Here is an 18936-nt window from a genome sequence, read left to right on the forward strand (position 1 = left end):
AATACAGATTAAAGACAAACAGAAAATCAATAGTCTATGCGTTTTCATTCTGTTCACAGTTCTTGCTTTGTTATGTTTGGATCTCCAATGACGATGAAATCCATTTAGGGATCATCAATCCAGTTTCTGTGGTTGGAGTCGGCGCACTATAACAAAAGTGAAAGCCATCCTGCAAACATGCAGCCAGAAAATAAGAGACTTTGGTTCTGTTTAGTTAGTGAGTGAGCTACAGTAAGCAAGAGAGAATTCTTGTTTTTACAAGTAGTGTGTGAATAAAGAAAAGGGAAAAGAGGCCAGATGTCTGAGCACATTTCACGTCCAACACTTCATCTCATTTGGGATCCAAGATGTGATCAGGAGGAGAAACCGCAGTGTTCACTTCTGTGAATCCCTTTTAGTTCCGGCAGGACCGCGTCTGTTTTTAGTGTCTGAGTTAATTTAAGTTTGGTTCCGTTCATTTTAGTGCAGCTAAGCTGGAGTTCCAGGCAGCAAAAGAACACAGCGGGCTCTGTCTCCATCCTTCAGACTATCCTCCACTGCATCACGCTCATGTCCTTCCCTCCAGTCGACACCAGGTAGCTGTCGTCAAACAGGAAGCTCACGTTGGTCACATGACTGCTGTGGCCGCCATAGACATGGCTCGGAGCCTGAAGGAAAAAAAAAATGTTAATGTCTTTTGTTTCCCAAGAGCTTTATCTCCTTCATGACAATGTCAGGACGTATATTTTTTTTTACACCATTGTATTATCTTACCCTGAACTGTGAACAGGGGTATGCAAATAAGTGGACCTTCCCAAAATCGTCTCCGGTAACCATGGCGTTCTTGTTCTTGGTCCTGCACACGGCGTTGATGTCGGTGCCGTCTGACCCATCGGGCCACAGGCCTGAGGACAGAAGAGAGTGGAGGAAACGTCATTTGAACCAACTTTAAACACACGCCTGAGGACAGAATAAACCGTCACTTACCAAAGACCTGGAAGCCCAGCGGGCAGGTGTTAGTGGCCCACTCGATATCTCTGGTGGTCTCCACACTGACCACCTGCTTACACACTGATGGGATCCCTGAGGAAAGAAACCAAATCAAGGGTCATTTTACTATCAATCACTCTTATTCATGATTTTAACAAATTGTTTCAAAGGAGTTTTCAGCAACTTCTTCACAGCATAAAACAGGTTTTGTTAATATATTTAATGTTTGGAAATGTTTGCTGCAGGAATGGCACCCGGCAAAAAAAAAAACCTTGCCAGAATTAAGCATGCAATCGATTGAAGGTTGATTTGCTGTGGCGACACATTAAACTGTAACATCACACAATCACAGCCACTCAAATGACAAAGGCAAAGAGAGGAGATTGTAGGAGCGAGTGTTGAAAGGTCATACGTACAGTACAGTATCTCATAGTCCCCGGAGTTTGATACCAGGTATTGGGAGTCTGTTGACCAGTCCAAGTGGGTGATGAAACTCGAGTGACCCTGAGATATAATACAAAAGAATAAGTTGGACTTTTTTTTGGTTTGCATTTGCAGAAATGTACTCCTGGAGAGAAAATAGGGTTACAAAAACAATACTAAAAAGGATTTGGAATCCATAAATGACTCTCATCATCGACATTGATTATTTTACAGCTTATTTATCAACACATTGTGGACAGACTGTGCAGAAGAGTAAATGTAGAGCTAAGACAGGACCTAAATATAAAGTTACTGGAGGGAGGAACTAAAAATAAAAAAAAGGCACAGATGAGGGGGGGATTATAAATACAGGTGCTCACCGAACACTTCCCGACTCGGCTGTACTTCCTCCCGTTTTCGGCCACAGCATAGATATAGATGTAGTTGTCATGGGAACCAATGGCCAAGAAGTTACCGTCTAAATAAATGACAGGATCAGAAGATTATTTGGTAGCTGAGAAAAATCAATTGTGAATTTAATCATTTCAATAAAGCATCACACATATTGTTTTTTTTAAAATTTTGTTCCTCTTCATCTGATTTGTAGCTTTGGTGTCCACTTGGATATGGATTAATTTTATTCTGTAAAATTGCAACTACCAAAATCAGCAGTTATCACCACACCTGGCCCGTAGCTCATAACAGACAGCTGTTCATTCCCGTCTGTGTGCACTGCAACAAGATCCTTGGAGTCAGTGTCCAGCACCAGCCACCTGCAGGATGAAGGACAGAATCCTCCACAATATGGGTCTTCATCAACGTGATAGAGATTAAGAGGACTCCATGTTTTTTTGTTTTTTAAAGCAAGTACTAATAGAGATTAGTGTGTGTTTGGTCACATCATCCCTTACCTGCCGGTTTGGGTTCCGATAGCAACCACAGCTCCAGATGGATGGAAGCCTGCTGATTGGGCAGCATCCTTTCAGAAACCGGAAGAGGAGGATTGTTCAATTTCTAAAATGTGGTTTTGCACATCTCTTTGTAATGCCAATACCAGTTTGGAAACCAAAGTGCTCTGATTTGCAGCACAAACATGCTTGATACAGAAATGTTAAAGATGCCAGTCAACTTTCCAGAGACAAGCAATACCAACACTGATCTGTTGCCTGCTGATAAGTCCTATAATTGACACCAGGGGGCAGGGTCGACCAAGTTTACCTCAGTACTCTTGGTCCAGATGAGCTGATGGGAATCAGAGTCCCACAGGCAGACCTGCCTGTCGTAACCACATGTGATGAAGTGGGGCTTCCACGGGTGAACGGCCAGACCCCACAACTCATCAGTGTGACCCTGAAGAAGAGAGGAAGGAGCTTCTTCAACATCACAGCTTTAAAAAGTGCATGTTTTATTCTCCAGCATGAACGGGAAACATTTTAAGCAGTGCAGTGGAGCGGTTTTGACAATAGATGAACTGCTTCACACTCATAGTTTCTGCATTCTCCATAAACATACTAGTCTTGTTTTGTGAACTAAGTGATAAATAAGGACTGTAGATGATGATGACGACAACGATGGACTCAGTTTACAGATCCAACAATTTGTTGACTAAGAAAATAATGAATCTATAATGAAAATAATCATTGCAACATTGCATCCGTGCAGGGATTTATGAATCTACCTGTGTAATATGAACAAATTCTCCATCCAAACTGCCTTGCAAAACAAAGTTCTTAGTGGTCCCAATGAGCACAGTGTCCCCTCTGCCCTCTGCTATGGTCCGGATGGGGCCAAAGAGTTCAGGCACCTGTGCAGAAAATATAAGAATCGTGTAAATAATCTGTTAACCTCAAATCCAACATTTCCAAAAATAAATATGCTACATTTTTACTGCATAATAGATATATTCAGAGCAAATAGGCTATCTAAAATGATTACACATAGAAATATGTGGATCTCACTGAGAGCACTCATCCATCGCGTACGCTGTACTATTTATGATATGACGCACTATTCAGAAAATATAGACTGAAGCCTCGGGCCCGAACTGCACAGGCAGCTTAGCATTTTATCACAGCCTATTAATAGAATCTCATCATGGAAGATCAAGTCGTTCTTAAACTGCATAGCTCAATATTAAAATATTCTTGCAGTCAGAGCAGAATCATGCACCTTTGAAGTTACGTGTGGTTTACGATTGTGAATGTGATTTCATTTAGATTTTTTCCAAGGAACGAGACACTCCGATTTCGGTCGAGCATCATTTCACCTCTGACATCTGTATCTGTTGGTAGCCGCTGTCCCAGGAGACAAGCCTGCGGTCCTTTCCTCCAGACACCAGCGTGCCATTCCTCAGCATGGACAGAGCAAAGATGCTACCCTCGTGAGCTCCTTGGATGACATGGCTGATACGATTAGTGCCTGTGTGACAGAGATGGGGGAGATGGATGAGAAGGTTCATATGTCTGGATGTAGCACTCGATGGCTTGTGGGAAGATGGATTTAATGCACAGGCTATCAATAATTAAATTAGAGTGAAAAAGAAAGTGCATTGCAATTGGATGGAAGTGTTATTTGTCTTCTTATCAGATTTTGGCTCTAAATATCGCTCATGACGCTGTCCTCAGACAACCCTGTGTAAATAACGTCTGACTGAATTATCGTACCTTTTCCCCACACCAGGATGTTTCCACCTGAATCTCCTGTGATGGCGTCTCCATTCTCAGCAAATGTCACACACAGCACAAACTTTGGCTTCTCCTGTTTCTGCAAGAAACAGAACACCCGCGATGCTGTTTCACTTTAGCTGGGTCTGCTGCACTGATTGTCTTCATATAGAATAGATGGGATCATATCCCAAGACGAGCCGCCATGATTGAGTTGATGTCTCTATATGAAACTCTTATTGCTTTATTGATCCAGCATGTGGGAAGCAGTCTAGTGTCCTACCTCGAACAGGCCTTGCTTCTTGACCAGTGCACCTTTCTCCAGGGTCCAGAAATAAAGATGGGACTTGCCGCAGGTCACAATGATGTTGGAGTCCGTCGGGTGAAAGTCTGTGGCGAAGACCGACTCATTGGAGCACTGAAACCACACAAATGAATGAAGAAATTTTGAGTTGATAACATAGGAAGTTGAATTTGTGCGTTTAACACAGTTACACACACACACCTTGACCTCAGCCAGTCTGTCCTCTCTCTGCCAGTCCCACACGGAGAGCACATGGTCATTGGAGTCATCTACAGCGCACAAGGTGTTTCCTCCATTCTGACAAACAGAAAACGACACAAATAAATATGTTTATGTACAGAATTGTTTACAACATCACAGTAAAATATATATGTGAGAAGTGGTTTTGTTAGCTGTCTCTGGTGTTTCCTTACCGACTTGGAGAAAGCCAGACAGACCAAGGCTCGGTCAAAGAAGCTGGTGCCCAGGACGTGGAGTGTGTTCAGGCTGACGGAGTCCCACACACGGACATGAGGAGACAGCTGCTGCAGGAGGAAAACATCGGTACGATACAACATGCTTAATTTCTCAGCAGTGCAAACATTTAAAAGTTCTCAGGCCAATTATCCAAACTGATAAAATATCTCTTTCACCTACTTTCCCATCTGAAGATGTGCCTGCCACCTGCCCGGTTGCTATGGTGATTTTATCAGGGTGGACCGCCAGGCTGGTGAAGAGGAATATAGGAAGATATATGAAATCTTAAAAGCCTTTCAGCATCACAGAGACAGACTGTGCAGAAATGCCTTCTCATATCAAAAAAATGTTTCTCATGTCATCTATTCTAGACAGAAAATACCAGCTTCTACACCTGCTCTGTATGACATTAAATAATCACGCCCTCAATACACTAAGGATTGGAGAGGCAGGTTTTCCAAGGTCGATGCAATCCTTTGGGTTGGTATCTGTGTGTGTCTCTCACCATTTGATGTCATCCGTGTGTCCAGTGTAGTGTCTCTGCAGCTGCTCGTCCACGTTGAATAGGACGACCACAGAGGCGATGAAATAAACCGTTTCTCCAGTGGGCAACAAGTACAAGTTAGAGCGGCAGTCACGGCCACGGTAGCCATAGCTGCGTATTCCAAAAAGTCAAGGAATAGAATATGAATAGTATTCAAAAGGTATTCACGCAAACATTCCCTTATTCCCATTTCAAACTCCAGGAGCTTTGGATTTGGACCATTTGACAAGAACCTGGATGAAAGTACAATCTATTTGTGTTTTCTATGTTTTGTAATCCAACGCAACAGTTTGAGGTCAAAAACCACAAAAAAATACATTAAAATGCATCAAGGCTACCTGTTCTATATCATCTATCTATTTGTATGCATGTCTTTAATTCTTAGGAACAAATTCAAATTCTAGGACTTCATATTTCTGGAAAGTTCCTTGTTGGGGAAAACAAGCGTTTGTGAAAAGGATACACCCAGTCCAGTTTGAGCTTGCTGCTGGGCAGCTCGGCCCTGGCCTCCAGACAGTAGCTATCCACCTGCTCTTTGGGCATGAACATGGTGATGGGTCGACCCTTTAAGAACATTTTCACAAAACCTTCCTCTAGAAAAAGCAGCAGAAAATAGAGCAATGAGATCATATACATGTAAGAAAAAAACACTTGGATCATGTTTCTTTATATTTGAAATTTAAAACAATATATGTAATATATGTATGTAGTAAAAACAACCCGACAAAACCCTGAAACATGTTATTTTCATGTGAATGTTGACCATGACAATGATGAGCATGAGGATATTGGAGGATGAAAAGATTCACAGACAACAGATGACAGAATTTGAGCACACAAAGAAATTACCTTTTTAACGGACTTTATTAGTCATTTCAGAAACATAGAGTGAAAAATGACAACAGACAACTTTTAAAACTGATAACTATTCAGCTCACAGCAGAGGTTAACCAACATAAAACGCTGACACAAGCAGAGCAATGGGGTTAGCTTAGAAAAGTGGATAAAGAAAAATCATCAATCATCAATTTAAAACATGCTAAAACATGCAAGAAAAACATTAAAGAAACTAAAGCAAATAAAAGGATCCATTAACCCTCAAAATCTCATTATAAGAAAACGCTATTATAACATAAATCACAGTCTCACCCGTGAGACCGTATAATGTAATGAACACAATCTATTTGTTATTAATAGGTGATGATTCAAATCCTGCAGCTTCATTATATGAGGAATAAAATAATACGTTTGACTTGAGAACTGGAATTAACACTTATGAAGAGTGAATTTTCGCTATTCATTTTTCCAAACTAGTAACAAATCTGAAAGTACTGGCTGGGAGACTTGACGGGGCTTCGATAACTGGGTGTATCGAGAGAAGAGTTGGATGACAAACTCCCTGACTTTCTAAACTGGAGGCTTAAATTCTGGTTCCTTCTCGCTGCACTGCCCTTCGTGGCCCTGATGGCCTGTCTGCTCTCTGAGGTTTGCTGGAGGTCAGCAGCAGAACTGCCTGTTACAGCTGAAGCCACAAGGCTTCCGCCGGTCCCGGTCGGTTTGGCGGAGCGACTGAGGCAAATCCGTACTGTGACTGTAATATAGATGGGGTGACACAGGACTGAGCTGCAAAACGCTGCAAACACACTCTGGTGCAGGTGCAGGTGCAGGTGTGTGTGTGTTAGTCTACAAGTAAGGTACGTTTTGCACACACACACACACACACACACACACACACACTTTGCCAAACCAATCGTTCCCTTGTCTGGACAGCTCCCTGATCATTGCACAAAGAGATTTTTTTTACAGGTTTATAATTCCTGGTTTTATCCACTGCACAAATCCATCAGCTCTGTCCAGAGAGCTGTGTAGGCCGTGGGATTTTGGGGAAGGGGGGCAGGGGGAGCAGGGGGAACCTACCTTTGCAGTGGGTCACACGTCGCATTCCTTGTAAAGGTCACACAGAAAGATACAAGCACCATGTGAGGGGCATCATGACATCCTCACTTCCTGGTCTGTCCTAATATGAGCGTACTTCCTGTTTCCCGTACATCAACTGTCCAATCAGTAATTGCTGGTTATTGATGGTAATTTTTTACTTGCATATCTATCTTGACAACATCACCAAGACCAATAGAAGGATTTGAAGAATGCATCTGTGCAGAACAGGACAGCTATCGCAACTAAAAGAAAAATTCTAGGATTGCTCAACCTCACTGTTACAGCAACAAGGGCTTGAAATGTGGGAAAAAATAATCCAAACTTTCATACTATTGGGAAGCAGGTTTGGTTTGGTGTGAATCTGCCATAGTAGAGTAGATCTGCATGCTATTAGCTGTAATGAGCTAATCAATGGGGCTATTTTCTGTTTCTACTCAGGATAAAATTTTATTCAATTAAATTTGAAGTTTATAATAATTAACCTTTCTCCTCAGTCTTCAGAATTTGTATGACTCATAAGCAAAAATATATGTATGAAACAAAGCCTTAAACGGTAGGCTACACAATTACTGTTCAAACAACACAAAAAGAGCTTACTGAAAAAGAAAAGATGAATATGTGGATGAGAGCATGAAATAATGCATGAAGTAAACTGGTTATTTGTGGATGAATGGGTGACGGAAAAGACCTCTAATGTTAAAGATCATGTAGCAAAGCCCCCAGTGGTCCTCTGTGTGCAGTTCAAGCCACTTCAGATGTATTCTTCATTTCTGTCTTGCCCTTGGAACACATACTACTTAAATGCGTTCTTCTCCATTTAGACAGGATTCCTGTAGAGCTGCATTGACCTGAAGCTGACCTCGGAACCGCTGAGAGTCTGGAGTGTGATGAATGTCAGTGAGTTGTACCAGAGTGTGAAACGATCACAGCCGTCACGCTGCAGAGGCGTAAAGCAGCCTCTAGTTCTTACCTGCACTGAACACTGGCTCCCTCTGTTTGCTGCAAAGTAAATGAGTAAACAGCTGTCATTCAGCATCCTGCCTCCAGGCACACCATTGATTTTGACAAGCGTTTTATAAGGCGCTCAATTTATTGTATCATGGTTAATCAATACACAAGCAGGATCCTATCAAGGAGGAAGAATTCTTCTCTGTAAAATGTAGTAAGCTGACTTACTGAAGTTTGGCTTCTCCTTTTCAAAGTAAAGTCGAGTGTGTGCGGTGTAAACTGGAACAGCGTTCACGTGGTGCTACCTGTCACTTCTTTTGCCACTGGAACTGCTGCCGGTGGATCCGGTGCGAGTCCGGTTGCCCTTAGAGTCCCCTGAATCTCTTCGCGTCAGAGTTCCCATGTGTTCATTTGAGTTGGCTCGCCTCATAGTGCTGTGGTGAGACGACAGAAAGCAGGGGGGGGGGGGGGGGGGGTATAAGGGCTAGGTCATAACCCTGCTGATGCTGCTTTTCTGAAAATAACACGTTGAAATTTTGTGCTAAAGTGCAAAAAAAAGAAAAGAAGATGAAGAAGCAGTGGCTATTATATTCTCTCTTTACTCCCTGCTGTGGATCATAATTACTATATCCGTACAGACAGATGCAAATCTGCATTTTAACGGCACAGACCAGGCTGCCCATTCACAACAATGAAAAGGCTCCATCAGCGATCCAGTGGTCAGCAGACCCAGTCACCTAATCCACCCTATGGGAGGAAAGTCTATTCAAGCCCTAAAACTGGTGGTGGGTGTCCCATCTGGAGAGCCTGTGTGCTGTTGTTCAGCAAAGAGCAGGAGAGAATAGAAAGAAGAGGGAGAAAGAGCGATAGATTGTTGTTTGCTGCCTTATCCCATGAGGAATCGTAGTAATTGGGCTACGGGGCATCGAGGACAGCTGCTGTGTGTTTTATCTGATCTGCACTTTATACTAAGACCCAAACAGTTAACAACACAAACTCCAGAGAACAAAGCTTTATTAGTGATTAGTATGCTGCACATTCCTCTCACCTGAAGGGCAGGTAGAGAATTCTGGTGGAAAAAAGAATGTAATAGAGGAGAGGGAGAACATGCAAGGCAAGAAGATAAGATTCACAGCACAAAGATAAGGAGAGTTAAACGTTCATGTACGTCTCCTTTGGGACACATGACCTTCTTAGGGAGCAGTCATGCTAAAGATACCTCTTGCTGGCTGGTGTGCTGTTGTCCCTCTTGGATCCAGATCCAGACGGGGAAGGCAGAGTCCCGCTGCCTTTCTTTGGTAGCATGGTCCCGTTGTTTACCGTGGGCCGTAACGGCAAAGTGGCGATCATTGGCCTGGCTAGAAGAAAAGGGACAACGACAGTGGACATGCTCAGACTGAAGCTCGATGTGAAACTCAAATCGGCGTGAAGTAAAAATCTACAACACTGCATTTAACCATAGATTTATGAACTCTGGGGTCATGGTGGAGGCATCCCAGCATGCACTGAGGCAAAGGAGGGGTAGGTGTTGCTTCATTCATGCAATGTGTCTCCAGTGTTCTCCGGTTCATATGCATTGGAGCAATTTAATTTAGTTTAAGAGCTGGTAATTCATTCTAAGGAGCTAATCAAGCATATCACAAAGCTAAAGACCTTTTTAAGAAGAACTCAGCATTTCTTTCATACTTGAGTCAAACATTCAATGACTTTAAATGATGCAAAATTACCACAACAACTACATAAAGGCTAAAGAAACAACAGACATCAAGGAATATCTTAAATACGCCGCTCTCTCTTTTTATTCTTAAAACCTTCGTTTTATTTTCTTTACTGAGATGTTACCATTTACACGAGTGTTTGCTGAATAGCACACGCACGCACGCACGCACACACACACACACACACACACACACACACACACACACACACACACACACACACACACACGCCATTTAGGCTAGGCACAGTAACAAAGCTGCAGCTTTATATAGTTAATTGTTCCTCCAGCGCACACACTCTAGAATGCACACATCCTGCGCTGTGACCGTTCATGTAGTAATTACACAGCAGGAGTGAAAGGAGGTAATTTTGTTAGCATTTAAGGAAGATGAATGTGCTCCTATCAGGGATATTCTGCGAGCATCGGTTAAGCTTCGCGAGGAACTAATTCAGAAAGGGGATGCAGGCTGAAAGTGGAGAACATTGAGAGAAAGCGGCTCAGTCTGAGTCCTCCTCCAGCTCTCAAAGGAAACCAAAACTTAATCCATCCGCCGTTACTCCCGGGAAAACAAAACTGGCATCATCTTCAATTCATAATCGGTTCTTGTTTCATCATTCAGATGCACATTTTGGGACACAATCGGCCTTGAATTGCAGCTGATTTTCACTCGGAAACTTGATCGGCCTTGAGCTCAGGATACATCAGTGGAAAATGTACAGTATGCCTCGAAAATAAAGAGTGTTATCAACCAGTATGTGACCTTCAGAGTCACATACTGGTTAGAGGCCTGGTTAGAGCAGACAGACTTCACAGCCAGCCTACCTGGCTTCCCAACATTGGTGTCTGCTGAGGAAGACTTTCTCATCAAAGTAGGGTCTACACACAGACGGCAAAACATTTGACAACACAATCCAGGCATAAAGAAAACAGGAGGAAGAAGAAGAGGAGATCAGCAACTGGTTGACGGAAGGAAACATGTCGTATCCGAAGGAGAACTCAAGAGAAGGAGGTGGAGAGAAAGGAACCACCCGAGGAGCCTGGTGCCTCGGCGGATGTACTACCTTTGGTGGGTCCTCTGCGCGAACCCATGGCCTGCTGCTCCTCAGATGTGTTGAGGCGGCGCACCACGTCAGCGAGGGCCGACTTCAGCAGCTGAATCTCATCCTCCTGCATCTGGACCCTCTGCTCCAGGGAGGCGATTCGGTCGGTCACCTCCATACTGCTGGCTGCTGATACACTGTCATCTGAGGAAACACAGCGATGCATGGTCAGAACGCTGCTGCAATGGGGTGAGAGGTGGCACGGTATATCGCTATCGACCACAACTGCAATATTAAAAAGATGAGATATTGATATTTTGTGAATAATTCAAATGTGAGAATATTGTGGAAATAATCCAATGCAGATTATTAGACCTTGTGGTTCTTGTATATGCTAATCAGTTCCTCTGGTTGCCGTCTTCATGTTTTATTGTTGACAGTATTTGTCTGCTTTTTTCTGCTATAGACAATTAGTTCATTTTTGTCTGTTTCTGTCCTCTCCTTGATTTAAAGAGGTGCTTTGTGACGAATCCTTAACTGAAGAGCCAGAATTTATTGAGTTTAACCTAAAGTACAGTAACACATGATTCTCAAATCTCCTGAAGGCCAGTCACTGGCCAACAGGGTCCACTTCATTAATCATCACACACACGCACACACACACACACACACACACACACACATAGGTTGATGAAATATTAATGTATACCACTGCTGTTTTCCCTGCAGTCTTGCAATACCGGAGTAATGCATTATGCATTCGAATGCAGGCGTCTGGTGTTTCGGAAGCTCTGCAGTCTGTTCTCCGTCTTGAAATCTGATTACTGAAATTTGGCCCGCTCTTCTGTAATTAATCTCCTTCAAACAGTCAAGAACAGCAGTACATCACAGACACTACATTTCTCACACACAACACATGACATTTATTAGTATTATGATATTAAAGATTTAAACTAAAGTATTAAACTTGTTAACAGTATAACTGAAGATAAAAGGTAAAGAGACAGGTTCTTATCATGATATGTGCCAAACTCTGCTTTTTATGTGTAAATATTGATTGACATTAGTTTGTAATTTAGTTGATTGCAGGTCCATCACAGCTTTGATGGACAAACAGTATTCAGCTCCAATGAAGTGGATTCAATTTGTAAATACTGGAAAAAGCAGTTTCACACATTTGTTTATGAGTCAACAAACTCCATTATTGAGCAGGTTCTTAATCGTTTTCAAGCACGCCTTTGATTATTTACTCGATTACTTACTCGACAAAAACACACAATGACAACGCTGCTTCACATCGACAACTCACTGGCCTACACACAGCTGTGGATCTGCAGGTACACAATCGACTTCATTATACTTTAAACAATGAGAAATATACTTTTGTCCACATGCATATACCAATATATTCATGACTTTTTTTTCTTTCTCCTCACCTGAGACACTTCCCTTGAAGCAGTCCTTGTTCATATTCACATTTCCCAGAGGAGGTAATTCTTGATGAAGCTCCTATTTTCTGTTCAGCGTCTGCTGTGGCTCTGCTCCCAACACGGACACAATGACGGCACGATTCCATCAGCCGTTGATGTACAATGAGTGGCTGTCACAGCGTTGACCCCCCCCCCCCCCCCCGCCTCCGCACCAACACCCTTCCATCTGTCACCATCCTCCCTGATTTAAAACCTCTGGGGTTAAGTTAAGTTAAACACAATCACAGATGGGGTGGAATTCAGAAAAGGTCAGTCAGTTTTGTGAAGATACTGCAACACGAAAGCGAATGATGGAGCTAAATTTCTTCTTAATATGACAGCACTCTCTGCTGCTATCACATTTGACAATAAATCCATTACCACTGCACCCCTGGACACACATACCTCTATTTCATCCCCCCCAAATTAAAACCATCACACCCAACCAATACCCTGTTCACACCTCCTTTAATTACCGTATATCTATCAGTCTGTCTCTTTCTCTGCCAAGTGGCTGAGTTGCAAACTCAAAATCTATCTGTCTATCTGCACCTCTTACATGTTGACATGCTGTTCCCCATCGCCTTCCTCTTAAAGGAGCTGTCATTCTGGCAGGACCACCTGCCTGCATTACAGCGAGTACATCATTTCAGCCGGGAGGACTGACGGGCCGCTAGTGAAGGCTCTCTTCGGTTCATGTTTCAAGCATTAAAATTACATAAAGGGACCTGGAAACCTGAGATAGTGGTCATAGAAGCATAAGCACACACTTTGCCTTTTTATTTAGAGACAACATTTTAAATTAACTTTCTAGTCTCTCTGCCACTGGCTGGTAAAAAAAAAAAAAAACATCCAGAAATTTATCCTTGCTGATCATTCAATGTTACATTTTTGTGTTCCATAGATTTGTACGGTGTAAGTTTTTATTTAAAATTTTAATAAATCATTTAAATGTGAAATTTAAATTATCTAATGCCTATTAAATCAGTAAAAACATTACAGTTCCTAAAAAGTGTGAGGAATCTGAAGGAAAAAGATGGAATTAGAATTCCAGTAAGGATTATGTTGATAAATGCAGCCGATCTTGCTCAATGGTACTGATCCCTGCTCCCAGAGGGATGGAGCTTAGTAGCAAACTGGATTTGTATTCTCTCTCTCCGCCTCTAACCTTCTTCACCTCCGTCTGTGTTTGTCTGTCTCCTTTTCTCTTGTGACTGTGGTGAACAAGGCTTGAACTGACTGTGGAAGGAAAGAAGCCTAGAGGATTAGACTTAGGCAGGGCTCGACAGTCTTTGTTCTTTAACCTCTCTTTCTCTTGTTTCTTCTGCTCAGTCAAATGACAGATCCACTTTAGTGGCGGACGGAGGTTGAGTTCAGACGACCATTGTGAAGCAAAAACCAGAATTATGATTAGGGCTTTAAAATGACTTTCATTTGTTCAATGATAATTCTATTCAAAAGCTATACAGTTTGTGTTTTACTTCCATGCGGAAAATGTCAAAGCCTTTAATGGCCTCTAGATTATTTTGTATTCTTCTGACAGGTGCAGACCAGCTTGAAAACTCATGTGGGACAATAAAGGGGAATATTCAACTAAACTAGTTAAGATCAGTGTCTCCTTTGAGATGAAGAGTTCTTTCTGCTGTGACTTTTAGGATGGAAACAGACCACAGAAGAATTAATTCATGCCTGGCAGTGACACAAGCCTCTGTCTCAGTCTCAACATTTCTCCACATAAAACAGAGCTTTGTCCCTCAGCAGCAAACACACAGGAAGGAACAAGAGGCGGGACACTTGTTCCATCCAGTAACAGTGTTGTTTGTGGGAAACCAGATTTCCATGGTGTGAAAATAGCCACACAAAAAGACAGATACACAAAATCTGTGCCTCCATCCTGAACTTCAATCAGTTGTAAATCTGCCATCTATAGGGACAGGCTATATGCAGTAGTGGCACAGCTATGGCAAACACCACACATCTGTATACTACTGCTATGGTGTGGCAGTAGATGAGTGCAGTATAGGTGGTGTCTGTTACAATCCCTTATTGTAAAAAAATGGAGGCAAAAATCAAATAACCAGGCCCGTCCTCCACTCCTCTCATCTCTTGTGCTCTTATTGAATCTATTTGAAATCGAATGGGATTCTCCTCTTTTCCCTCTCCATCTGTCACAGACAGGGTGAACATACGCAATGGTGGACACGTGCACATGCAGGGCTTGGGCTTTCCCCATGGATATTTTATTAACAGCAGGTGTAGGAGACCAATTAGTGTGACGAGGAGCCTCTGGGAGCTGCTTCACGGGCACCAAGAGGTTAATTATATCTGTTCACATCATTACTGGACAGATGAAGTCCTGGCCATGGTTCAGGGATGGAGAGTAACCAAATCAACGGGCTGTGGTTTTAGACTGACTGCAGACAATATGCTAATAGCGATATTTACCATAAATAGAATCTGGCCAACACTCACCTTATCATAGATATTTAATTGATCATTAAAATAATCTTAAATGATTAGTTCAAGGGAGACCTTACACCAGAGGTGGGCAAACTTTTTGACTCGCGGGCCACAATAGGTTCTGAAACTTGACAGAGGGGCCGAACCAAGAACAGATGGAAGGAGTATTTGTGTGAGCTAATATAAATGACACATGAAAGCTATTGCATTAAAGGATTTGGCCTTTTACAGGCAGCATTACAGGGAAAAGGTCAAATGAATGAGGTTTAATTATAATACAATTTTATTTAATTATATCATTTGGACAAGTTTGGCGGGCCGGATTAAAAAGACCAACGGGCCGCATATGGCCCCCGGGCCTGGGTTTGCCCATGTCTGCCTTACACCATCTTCAACTGTAAAATACACATTCAAGCGTCACCCATCCCTGTAACTCAACCTGAAATGAATGATCTGCAACTATATAAATTACTTTTTTTCATGTTAGGAAACTGTTTATTTAGTTTTACACAATTCGTCAGACATTTAATGTCTGAAAAACATCTCTGGGAAAGTGCAAATTGGATTTTTTAAATTAATATAAAAAAAACTTGTATTGGAAAGTTTTTCCACTGATTATAAAGATGAACAATTGTTCAATCACTATATTTTAATACTGCATATGCACATTTAATGAGCTGCTCCTAGATAATGGCTCTCTGTTCTGCAGCATGAAAGTGAAAGTGCAAGGCAAAACCTTATCAGGAGAGAGGGAGAGAGGGGAGAAAAATAGTGAGGGAGATAAGGAGGGGTGGGGCGAGACTCGTGACTACAGAGGCTCAAACTGTGCTGCTCGACATCTGACTGCCTGGAGACAAAAAAAAAATCAAAACAACTTTGATCTCAAATTAGGGAACATGCAGAAGATAAAACAAAGAAAGTGGGACAGTCTGATATATGGATGAAGGGAAAGCAAAGCAAACTGAGGAACAGGATGAGTGTCAGAGGGTTGACATCAGAGACTGGGCTGCGATTAAAGACATGGAAAGTGATATGTGCTCTGAAACACATCAATGTCAGCCTTTATAAATGAATCAGGAGCGGTGGATGAGCGACCCCACTCAGGTCAACACTCATTAAACTGCCACTCAAGCTATTCAGGAATAATAGCAGGCGGGCACACCGCGTTCTTCCACGCCGCTCTCTTACCGTTTCTCCAGCAAAATGCTTGAACAGTTTTACAAGAGTGGAGGAAATATCAGCACAAAGGTCAGCGCGCCCGCTCCTAAATTGCATGTATCTATCTTTCTGTCTTCCTCTTACCCACTCACTGGTCTTGCAGGCATTTTCATAGTACACAGAGCTGAGGTAAAGCTGTGCCTGTGGGTGAACACAGTGAGTGTGGAGCATAGAGATAAAGGGATGTTTGATGCAAATATGAGCAGACGTTAGGTCCAAAGGTACAAGACCAGATCTCTCTCGTAAAAACAAAATGGTTTGTTAGGCTTTCAGATGAACAGGATATGATCATCAGTATTAGAGTTATTGAGACATTTCAGTCTTGACTGGATTAGCATCAGGATTCATACTAGAAACGTGGCTAAAAATGTCAGATGGTATTTCTGAATTTATAATATTTGGTCTAATAAATTTGAACAACAGGCAGACGGGACGATGTGGAAATTAATTTAGCTGCTTTTTCATTAAAAGGTTCCTTTGGACAAACATGCAATCTGACTGCAGTCCATCAAACTGATTCACTCCTAATTTAAATTGATCAAGCATCCTCCCTGCCAGACATAAGGACCATGGTAATTCTATAAAACCAACAGCAATGAAATTTACCAGAGAGACAACACAGACTAATTTAATCAAAGCTGTCCATTTCCCCAGAACCAGTAGATCCCAAATTTAATTTAATGGACTAACACACACACACAAACACACAAATAAAAAAACATATCTGCAGGATTCACTTACTGCATGTGTGTCTTTGTGTAATGATGTTAATCGGTTAGCCTGAGCTAACCCAAACCCTCTGAGAGCAAAGTGTTCAGCCTGCATTTGTTTCTACCGTTTAGCTGACCTAGAACATTAGTCTGGCCGGTTGCCCCACAACACATGGGCCAAGGGAGAGGGAGAGAACGAGGGATGAGTGACATCATTTACTTCTGCCTTGAGGATCTGGGTGCAGCACGGCCGAGAAGCATGATGTCATTCCGGCCTACGCACAATCAGATATATAAAGAGCAGTCTGCTGGAACAATGATTAAAATACTGCTCCCTTGCTGCTGCAGGTAACCATGTTGTAGTTTTGCATGTGTGTGAGTGTGTGAAAGGACAAGAGAATCACTGCGTTGAGAATCAACTTATCTTATTCCAGTCTTTCTCTATTTGGGCCTCCTTTGTGAATTTAACATGGGAAAATCCATATGGAATAAAGAGCCTGCAATTGGACTAAATCCATCAGTGATTCCTGCAAGAGATACATTCCTGTAATGTATTCAGATGGGCAGCATCAATCCGACAGCCCATTGACCTCTGCTGCTTGCACAACACGTAAATAGAGATTTATTTTCATCATCCACCAATTGAAATTCTAGTTTAGTCTTCGCTTTATCGATAATCGCTTGTGTTGGCAAAGGTGAAGATGCCATCATTATGAGGGGGATAAAGGGGGGGTTCCACCTTCTATGGGTTAAACATTTTATTTTGTCTCCATTAACTGTTTCAGAGGAGCTTACTGAAGTCCCACCACTCCAGTAGTAGCATTAGAGACAGGTTTTTGTGCTGTGGGGCAACCCCCTTTGTGGCGGGGGCTCAAGAGGGCAGTGAACAAACTGAGTTTTATTCAAAACTTGAATGTTTGAAACTTACAATGTGTGCACTTTGAAAAAACAGAAAACCAAATACAGCTTCTTGGAAATAGCACTGACGTCATACTGATGTGTCACGCTTCTGCCCCGAGCTCCCCCCCCCCCCCCCCCCCCGCCCACGTTTTAGCAACCTGAATGATTGCTTCTGAGCACAGCGGGCAGCTCCGGCGCTCGTGTCCTGCTCTGTCATTTCTGTCCAGCAATCAGCCAACTGGGGAGAACTGCATTCACGACATGCCCCTGCCTCATCACGCTGAACCAGAGTAATCGGGGCAGCTGCTGCTGCTGCGAGCTGCTCCTCATCCTCCCCGCTTCTTTGTTTATTAGCTCATAATGGTGCCGGCCGATTGTTGACATTATTCTGCCCTAGATTCCAGAAACTTTCTCCTGGTTTTTCCTCGTTTTACAGCGAGGCCCAGTTCAAGATCAAAATGCACAACAACATGAAGGCTTTCACCGAAGACGTGAAGTTCAGGCACTAAAATAGTTTGAAACCTCTACACATAAACACATACTTGGTTTTGGACCCTCTCGGTCTGGCGACATGTCACATCCACAGAAACGGCATATGGCCACGGGAGTGGAGGGAATGAAGAGGAGGGGTTGGGATTAGTTAGTTTTACCGTTGCAGAACTGCATCAGTGATGAGGTGTCATACAAGCTGTTGTAGCTGGAAAAGCCGTCCTCCATTCTGCTCCACTCCTTTCTGCTCCCGCTGTTATTCACCGCTCCTTCCCGTCTTCCCTCCTTCCTCTCGGTGATGTCTCCGTTTATCGTTCACTCGGCCTCCGAGGCACTCGCTCCGTTCACTCTGAAGGGGTCATGTTTCCTGGATGAGTCTCCATGGCAACCCATTCACTCTGATTATGCCCTGTGAACTCAAGCCCCTCTTCACCTTTTCTTTTCCACCTCCCTCTCGCAAAATACTAAAAAGTCCTGGAAACGCTCCCTGGAATGACAGCACCAGACTGCCCGAGAGGCACGGAGACAGAAGTTAGGAGGCTGCCGGTGCTTTGGTTTTCCTGTATGCTTGTCCTCTCCTCCGTCCTGCTCGTCCTTTCCCCTCCCTATGTCCTTCTGTCTTTAGCAGAGACAGCTGTGTGTTGCTAGCTCCCACTGATCTCCAGCAGAAAAACAGCTTTAAGAG

At 42.9% G+C, this 18936-nt stretch overlaps 1 protein-coding gene across 1 annotated transcript; it reads right to left on the reverse strand.

Moving 5' to 3' along the window:
• Nucleotides 1–521: 521 nt before the first annotated feature.
• On the reverse strand, nt 522–18479 carry eml1 (EMAP like 1). Its single transcript, XM_068751563.1, has 22 exons — nt 18413–18479; nt 11027–11209; nt 9465–9603; nt 8548–8679; nt 8268–8296; nt 5823–5952; nt 5321–5470; nt 4996–5065; nt 4773–4883; nt 4561–4656; nt 4339–4473; nt 4056–4155; nt 3659–3810; nt 3071–3196; nt 2611–2742; nt 2304–2371; nt 2077–2165; nt 1773–1870; nt 1386–1473; nt 967–1062; nt 754–884; nt 522–647 (listed from the first exon to the last, which is right to left on the reverse strand). Exons 1-22 carry the CDS (start codon nt 18477–18479, stop codon nt 522–524), a joined length of 2448 nt encoding a protein of 815 aa, XP_068607664.1.
• Nucleotides 18480–18936: the final 457 nt, after the last annotated feature.

The sequence above is a fragment of the Brachionichthys hirsutus genome, chromosome 18 (genome assembly GCF_040956055.1).
Source record: "Brachionichthys hirsutus isolate HB-005 chromosome 18, CSIRO-AGI_Bhir_v1, whole genome shotgun sequence".
NCBI classification, from domain to species: Eukaryota; Metazoa; Chordata; class Actinopteri; order Lophiiformes; family Brachionichthyidae; genus Brachionichthys; species Brachionichthys hirsutus.

Coding starts and splice junctions, on each gene's coding strand:
- eml1 (XM_068751563.1), bottom strand. CDS start 18,479: ATGGAGGACGGCTTTTCCAGCTACAACAGCTTGTATGACACCTCATCA. Junction 8,680..9,464: donor AGCACACCAGCCAGCAAGAG/GTATCTTTAGCA, acceptor GTCTCACCACAG/CACTATGAGGCGAGCCAACT. Junction 4,156..4,338: donor AGAAGCAAGGCCTGTTCGAG/GTAGGACACTAG, acceptor TGTTTCTTGCAG/AAACAGGAGAAGCCAAAGTT.